Consider the following 8,703-nt stretch of genomic DNA (forward strand, 5'->3'; position numbering starts at 1 on the left):
GCTCGAAACAGAAAGACTTCAGATCAGCCTTACGGAGTCTGTCCAGGGTATTCTTGATCAGTGGGGCCGGATTCTGCAAAAGAGATTAAATTAGGAAAGAAAACATCAAAGTTTGACCTTTCGTATTTAACCTACTGTGCACTTTGTTGCTGTCCAAGCATTTTTATATGAACTAAACATATGATAACAATACAGGGATGCACAAACAACACTTTACATCAGCTTCTTTCTTCTTCGTCTGCGACATCGGTAGCTGGCCCTTTCCCGGAGTCTTCTCCAGCGGCGCATTTGTCTTCTTGTTTTCTTGCCTGTTTTTGGCTCTTAAGGACCAACGGATGCTGTGAAAGATGGGACGCAGCGGCGACTCTGTATTATTCAGCCGACCGAGCTCTTTCAGAATCTTTACAGCTGGACCGCTTTTCACTTCCAGGTCCAGAAAATCCTGCTTCCTGAAGCAGACGAGGCAATCTCCAGACACATCTTCCTCTTGGAGCCGTTCTGCGTATTTGCTATGTACTTTCACATGCTGCAGTAGCCACTGGGTCACTTCCTCCTTTGTCCGGTTTTCCACATGCGCCGGGAACTGTGATTCATGTTGCGATCCTTCTTTAAGCCTTTCTAGATAAGATGCGATTTTGACAGCAGGGCCGTGTTTTATTCCTAAATCTAAAATATCTTTCTTTTCAAAGTTAACTAAACTGTCTCCCGACACTTCCTCATCACAGAATCTGTCGGCACAAGTCTCGTGAACTTTGACCTCTGTCATCAGCCAGTGGCGGACGTCTTCTTTGGTCCATGTTTCGATCCCAGGCGGTGGCTCAGTTGTTGGCTCGCTCATTTTTGGATCAACTGTAAATCAAACAAAGAAACAGAAAAAGTGCATGAAAGAGGAGAAAACTACAGACGAGCCCACCGGCTGATTTATGTGTTGCACTGCTCAGATGTTTGCATCGATCTCTCTGACGTTCTCCACAGCATTTTGCAAAAAACTTGGGAAGACCATGCGATGCATTTGAAAGCTTCAGACAAAATTAGCAAGGGTACTTTGAGTTAAACCTGCAATAACAGATTCTTTTTTTTAATATCCGCTTGTTTTCAGCAGAAACAAGTCGTGAACAGAGACACTGACACACTGTTCCCATGTTGTCATTTCATACATTGGTATTGTTGTTATTGTCAGTTATAGCAGCTTTAAGTTGTTTGGGTTTTTTTTAAATGTCAAACTACTGTTTCCGAGATCAAAAATGAACTTTCATGCTCATGTCTGAAATTGGTTATGACATCGGCTTTGGGAGCAAAAATTGTAGAGCGACAGACAATCGGTCTGCAGTCATTTTGATAATCGATTAATTGTTTTGAATCATTTTTTAAGAAAAAAAATAACATTTACTAGTTCAAGCTTCTCAAATGTGAATATTTGCTGGTTTTCTTAGTCTTCTATGACAGCGAGCTGAATATTTTGGTCGGACAAAAGACATTTGAAGACGTCAATTATAGTTATTATAATTTTCATCAGTTAATTCAGAAAATATTTGACAAATTAATCAATAACGAAAAAACGCATCACTTGGTGGGATGAGACACTCTCCTGTACGTTGTATTTTTTTTTGTTTTTGCCAATAAAGTTGAAGCGAAAAAAAAAAGTCAGGTGACGTTAACGTCATTTGATTAAAAAACAGTATCAACCAATCAGATGTGGAGCCTGTGAAAGGCGGGAACTGTGACGCTATGGTAACAAAAGCTTTCCTGTGATGCTAATGCTAGCAGCTAGCGTAGTTGTGTGAGTTGCTAGCAGCGGTGGGTGGGGGCAGGGCAGGTGTAGTTGACCTTACTGAAGAAAAGACAATGGACTTCATCTTCAAATGTGAGTCTAATACACGTCCTTCATCTGTGTTTTACTTGCTGTGTAGTTTGTTTAAACGTACCCTTCCCGTCCAGTGAGAACCTCGTATCTCCAGATGTTTGTGATGAGCTGAAGGATGAAGAGTTTCCTTCATGTACTGAGGAAACTCTCCTCCTCCTGAAGCTGAATAAACTCTTTAACCCCCCCTCGGATCAGCTGGGAAACGCATCGTCACAGAGCTGAAAAACAGGCCGTTTCTCTGAGTTCAGGAAGACTTTTTTAGAGATACGTGGTTCTCACAGGACAGCGACGCTGCAAACACGTGATGACCTTATAGACCATGATGCATTGCTGCAGATGAAACTACCCAGCAGTATATAAAATAGTTAAAATGCAGGAGCGTTTTACTGCACAGGGACGACTTTCACTGTCATTCTTTAAGTGCATTTATCTGATAATACTTTTACTGAATTAAGGTTTTTAAATGCAGGACTTTTACTTGTAGTGGAGTGTTTTGTTGTGTTAGTGTTAGTACTTTTGCTGAAGTAAAGGAAGACCAAAACCCAAATATATTCACTTTCTTTCATAGGAGACGAATAAAACCAGCAAATATTCACATTGCTGAAGTCAGAGCCAGTAATTTAAAAAAATGTTTACTTAGAAAAACGATTTTAATAAATGATGGATTATCAAAATTAATGCGATTTTTTAAATGTTTTTTTTTTTATTTTCCGTCGATCGACTAATCGATAATTCAACCAATCGTTTTCAGTTAGCATTTGTGGTTGTTTGTAGTCTGTCCAGAAGGTCTGGTAGTTTATGTGGGTTATAATCCATATTTTGTATTTAATCTGCATTGATGAATAATTGGGTTACTGAGATAGCAGCAGACGAGGAATATAACCTTTATATATGGATTATATGCTGATCATAGATATTTAAAGGAGTGTGTTTTTTTTATTAGAGCCCAACCAATAGGCTGGCATTATAAATATAATATAGTTTTCCTTTTTATTTCCTCCTCTGGTGCTACTTTTATATACTTTTGTTCTATTTTATTGCATATTTTATTGTTTAGTTCTTTTCTAATTCATTCATAAATAATTGTTTACATTTTCTCTGTGCTTTAAAGCTGAACCTCGAACCTTAACATTAGCTTGTCGAAGGAGAAAGCAACAAGAAATGTCCGTACAAATGCCAAAGTTATGATTAACGCAACTCAGAAAAACTTCTGTTAACACGGTTTGTCCGCTGGCGTTAAGTCAAGTTAGTTTTGACACTATAAACTGCTATAAAATATTAATATCATGAAAACAAATAACAACAAAATGAAAAGTCGTTCCAGATCAAATCATGCAGAAACAACTAGGAAAGAGTTTGTGGTTTATTTCTTTTAGATATACGAGGGGCGAATTTAAATTGGCACCAAAAGAATCCCTGAGTTTCAGTATCGATACTGGGGCTGTCACGATGTTACGTTTTCTCTACACGATTACCGCGGCCAAAAGAACTCACGCTAACGATATCATCGCGATATCTATAGAACATTTTTTTAAAAAGTAATAAAGCTATCAGTCAAATTCATCTTTAACTTTTGTTTATTGTGTGTTTTGCCTTTACTTTACGTGCTTTACCTGCCGTGACAAAGCGAGAACGGAAAGAAACTATTTAAGAGGCGTTGGATTATTTACACGATATTATCCATATGTGTGTGTGTGTATTAACATGATATCAATACTTTTTAAATATCACCGTTATCAATACCAGCAGGCTACATCGCTACGCCCCTAACTGATACCACAACACCAAACTGCTGGAAATATAAACATGTTTTAACTTAATATTTAAACAATATGCCAAACTGCTAAATGCATCAATGTTAAATAAACTTGTTAGTTATCGATTATTGGTGCTGTGCACACACATGGAGTTGTGTGTATTTCTGCATTAAACGTTTCAGTGCAACAAGAGGGACAACGATTATTTTGTAATTATTTTCTGAATCTTTTCTTGGCTGTCAGTGGAAAAGTTCCCAAAGGCCTGTTTTGTTGTGTTTGTCTGGTTTTGTCTGAACAAACAGTCAAAAACACCAAAAATATTCAGTTTACTGTCGTTAAAAAACCTGAAAATATCCACATTTGAGAAGCTGACACCAGTGGGTATTTTGGCGTTTTAGCTTAATAAATGACTTTAGCTGCTACTCGATTATCAATATTGTTTCCAGTTAATTTTCTGAAGATCAAATGTGGCTGTTAATCTGGAAAAGGACATTTTTATTTAAAACACAGACACAAAAAACAAACAAAACAAAAACAAATGTCTGGATTTTCAGGTTAAAGTCACTTCCTTGTTTGAGAAAACGTAAACATCCTCGAAAAACCGAGCGACACCTGCAGACGCGCTGCAGTCTGCTTTTAATGAGCGCCGCTGTTAATGATAACGCCACATTATTGGTTATTGATCTTTGCGTATTGGAAACGTTACATACCTTCAGATCGGATCAGCTCAGGAACTTCATCTGCGATCAAAAACGGAATAATTTCATGTTCGAGCCGCAGCTCTGATGAAACTGATCCCTGATAACGAAAGTCAGACTGAAGTTGACGCTCTGTAGATCATTAACACGTAATCATGACCTTTGACCTCTACAAGCAGTAGTTGTTGCTGTTTGCCAGAAACCAGCTGCTACTTATATTATAATTGATTATGACACTGAAAAACTGTTCATAAAGTGACTAATACACATTTTAACTAAACTAAAACGGAACTGCAGATGTTTGTTTATGTTTTATATTTACTCAGTGCGCATTTGAGGTACTTGTACTTTACTTGAGTCTTTTCTTTTCGTGCCGCTTTCTGCTTCCACTCCGCTGCACTGAAGAGTTTATAAAATCTGACGTTTCGTTATAAAATTAAACTCCCCAACAGTTTATACAAGTACAGCTGAAACGATTCGTTGAATTACAGATTCAGTCGGGCCAGACTTTTAAAACCAGGAAATGTAGACGGGCCAGACATCTTCAGCCTATTTAGATTAGATTAGATTAGATTAAACTTTATTGTCATTACACACGTACAAGTACAAGGCAACGAAATGCAGTTCAGGTCTAACCAGAAGTGCAATAAGCAGGATATAAAGTGTGTGCATAATTGCAGGTGGTATTATGGACATTATATACAGATGGCATTACTGTAAACAGAAGTATACTGATGGATATGTACAGTAATGAATATAAAGTAGTGCAAATTATGGACAGAAATAACGAACCCACGCCTCCACCCTTTGTCTAGTTATTGGTAAATTTGAAACAAATGCAAATGAATTTAATAAAAAAACAAGCTGGCGGTAAACAAACAAACACTTGCCAGTCCAGGCGGCGTTAAACTGACTGTTGTCATTGTCGAATTCACGTTTCAGGGTTTTCAGAGACACGTTTTCAGCAGAGCACTTCCTGCTTGTGACCGTCGACAGCCAGATGTGTTGAAAAGCTGCTCAGCTGGTCGGAGCTCACGTGAGAAAACGTTGATTTGTGAAAGATGTGATCGACGGCGTCGCTACATCCGTGAACATCCTGCCCGATTGGTACTGAGCATGTGCAGCTCTCAGCAGAGATGAGAAGGAAGCGAGACGGCTCCCTCGTTAGCTGCTGTAGTTTACTTATTTTGTCACATATCAGATTCATGTACGCTGGGCCGCTCGTAGGCTGCTGCTGGGCCAGATGTGGCCCGCGGGCCGCCAACTGAATAGTCCTGGATTAGTCGATTAATCAATTAAACAGACAGAAAATTAATCAGCAGCTATTTTGATGGTTGGAGTCGTTTTTCCTGTAAATCCCTTCCTGGCTGCAGCTCCTCAGATGTGCAGATCTGCTGCTTTTCCTCTGAACGACTGTAATAACTGTGATGTTTGTTAATAACGTCGAGCTTTGGACTGTCGGTCGGACACGACGACACGGCGAAGGCGTCGCTTTGGGCTCTGGGTCGTCGTGACGGCGTTTCTCACCGTTTTCACCAGTTTTCCAAACCGATCGATCGATCGATCGATGGATCGACGGAGAAAAGAATCGGCAGATGGATCCAGAATGAAAAGCATCATCAGCTGCAGTCCGACACAAACCGGTTCAACATGAGCTCTTCTTCCTGATTAGACTCAGACTTTTTCCCTGCAGGACTTTGACTTGTAGTACTTTTACTGCAGTAAAGTTTCTGAATACTTCCTCCACCTCTGCTTGTACCTTTCAGCCAGTAATCTCATAAAACGGGACAAAATAAATGAAAGACCCTTCAGATCATTTACACCTGTCACATAATGGTGATACTTTTTTAAATTTTAATTTATACTTTTTCTTCCTTTTTTAAAAAATACAAATAATTATTATTATATTTGATCTCAAAATTAATTGGTCTCCTGCTTGAATGCTCTCCCATATTTTAGGTGTTAGTGTAAACGAGTGTGTATCAAACGCAGTTTGTCCTTTTTAACAATATTTATTTTGTGGTAATTTGCTTAAATACGTATTTTTGTGGGAATATGCACATTTTAAACGCTATTAACTGAAATAATAAAGGTCTTAAAACAGATTTTTTTGAAGGTCCAAAGATAATGTGGGACCTGCCTCCTGGAGATATTGTGCTTTGGTGCACTGACATGATGATTGAATTGATTATTTAATAATATTAATAATAATATTTAATATCTGCAGCCTGTCCTAACGTAGCCTCAGCATCTTTGTGTTAATATTTAACTAACTGACCGCACCTGAACCCGGATCTGCGTGTCAGACACTGCACAGTGTGAACATTAAACCAACAATTACTTCGCTTATAGATTTATTCTGTCGATTTAAAAAAAATTAAATAAAATGTTATTAAATGGTTAAAACGCCAATTAGCTTCTGAGTGGAAGGTGACGTCCAAAGCCAGAAGATATTAAATATTTTATCAATTATGATGATCCACTGTAGAAAACGCACGAAAAAAACAGCAAATCCTTCTTGTTAATTGAAGATTTTGTTTTGTTCGATTAATCGACCGATCGTTTCATCACGCACACAGAATTTAGAAACTACAGGCTTATAAAATGTAACTCCAGAGAAATTGTCTCCGCGTGTCATCAATAACTCATCAATATGGTGGCAGGAATCACGGAGGCCGAAGCAGAAGCAGAAGCGTCGCCTTCCAGATTTCCAGTGGAGGTTTAGCGCTGAGTTTGAGGGTAAATAATAAGCTCAGTGACAAACTAAACGTTTTTTCCTGCTACGATAATCTGCACAGATCATAGTTTTTACAATAACGGAGAGAAGTTAAAGCGATTACAGCTTCAGCGTTCACAGCCGAGATATATTAAAGCATAGGTGTCAAACTCTGGCCCGCGGGCCACATTTGGCCCGCATTCACAGCTAATACTACAAATCCCATAATGCTCCGCTGTTGTTTTGGCGCATCAATCATGACAGGACCCAGAAACGCCCTCTCCTCTGTGACAGCAGTCATAGCGACCTCGTGCTGCAGCTGTCGGCGTGCTACCACTTTCCAAAAATGGCGGAAAGAAAGGAAACAGGAGCTTTTTGGAGGCAGAATACCTGTTTACCTGTGTAAAGACACACCTGTTCGTCTCGTATGTGGCTTTAACTAAGGAGCACAACATCAGACGGCACTATGAAGCGGTGAGTTTCAGTGAAAAGTCTCGCTGTTAGCGTGCCAGATGGGTGTTCAGATGTAATTCTTGGGCACGGAAAGTCAATAAATTATTAATTTCCCTAGATTTAAAAAAAAAAAAAATTTTTATAAAACAAATTGCATCATATAGAAAACTAAAAAATACATAAAAATAATATCAAAAATAAATATATTTTACGTTGAAATTTGGTTCAAAGCGAATGTCAATTCAAATATTTTCATTTCCCTATAATGTTGTCGGGGACTGTATGTTGAATTGTCCCATATTCAACGTTAAAGCAAAACTTGTTTGGGTTCATGTTAAAAGGTACATTTGTTCAATGTTGGCCCGCGACTTGGTAGCAGTCTTCCCAGAGCCCAAACTAGGTTCTTTTTAAATGTTTTGTCTGAACAACTTTTTTTTTAAAAAAACCTGAAAATATTCACATTTGAGAAGCTGAAACCAGAGGATATTTTGACATTTTTGCTCAATAAATGACCCTCAAATGGGGCTGCTAACCTGGAAAAGGACGCCTCCAATGGCAGATTTCCAGTGGAGGTTTTGTGTTGAGTTTGAGGGTAAATAATAAGCTCAGTGACAAACTAAACGCTGTGAAATTCACAACTTACAATAATCTGTTTTTAACAATAAGAGACCAAGATCCGTCAAAACTCTTCGTGTTTAAACGCTTCGTGTTTAGTAACTCTTTCAATGTATAAAGTACATGACACAAGTAAAAAAAACAAACAAACAACCTATCCTTAAAAACGTGTCGAGCTTTTAGCGAGCACAGACTTTTATTTTCTGCCTAAATTTAGAAACGTCCCAGCAGGTAGAGATGAGCGGTGCTGTTTCAGCTCGGCAAGTTTCAAATGAAGAAAACCAGGTGGCGTCCGACGCTTCGAATGTCTCTGCCGCTTCACAAAGATTCATTCGGTTTGACTGCCTTTTTTAAAGTTTTGCAGCTAAAGTAATTTTTTGCTAATTTAATGAATGTCTTTAATTCTTTAATCGCATTGTGACTCGTGAAATGATTTGTATCTGGGCTTTTTTTGGGGGGGGGCAAAAAGCTTCAAACTCGGCAGCACCTCTTTGGTTTTTAATAGTTTTTGCCTCAAATGTGAGAAATAAAAGTCCGGCGTGTTATTTATTAAATCTGTAATACTTTTGTTCAGAAGTGCTGCGTTAAATGTAGATGTTA

The 8,703-nt window shown here is 38.5% G+C and overlaps 1 protein-coding gene and 1 long non-coding RNA gene across 4 annotated transcripts in view; one reads left to right on the forward strand and one right to left on the reverse strand.

The window, feature by feature from the left end:
* LOC122877435 overlaps positions 1-4,872 on the reverse strand; it is an 11,537-nt gene extending 6,665 nt beyond the window's left edge. Inside the window, exons 1-3 of one of the 2 annotated variants that reach the window (XM_044198987.1) lie at positions 4,332-4,872; positions 218-849; positions 1-73 (exon numbers count right to left, since the gene is read on the reverse strand). The exon at positions 1-73 is cut by the window's left edge and continues 174 nt beyond it. In XM_044198987.1, the coding sequence (XP_044054922.1) occupies positions 1-73; positions 218-838 (694 nt within the window). In that variant the 5' untranslated portion in view covers positions 839-849; positions 4,332-4,872. Of the gene's footprint in view, positions 74-217; positions 850-1,925; positions 2,154-4,331 lie in introns of those variants that run through there. The other variant, XM_044198988.1, reaches the window with a different exon arrangement.
* Positions 1-8,703, forward strand: part of LOC122877436 — a 45,028-nt gene that overhangs the window by 23,587 nt on the left and 12,738 nt on the right. The window lies entirely within an intron of this gene.

This window comes from Siniperca chuatsi, linkage group LG6 (assembly GCF_020085105.1).
Source record: "Siniperca chuatsi isolate FFG_IHB_CAS linkage group LG6, ASM2008510v1, whole genome shotgun sequence".
Lineage (NCBI taxonomy): Eukaryota > Metazoa > Chordata > Actinopteri > Centrarchiformes > Sinipercidae > Siniperca > Siniperca chuatsi.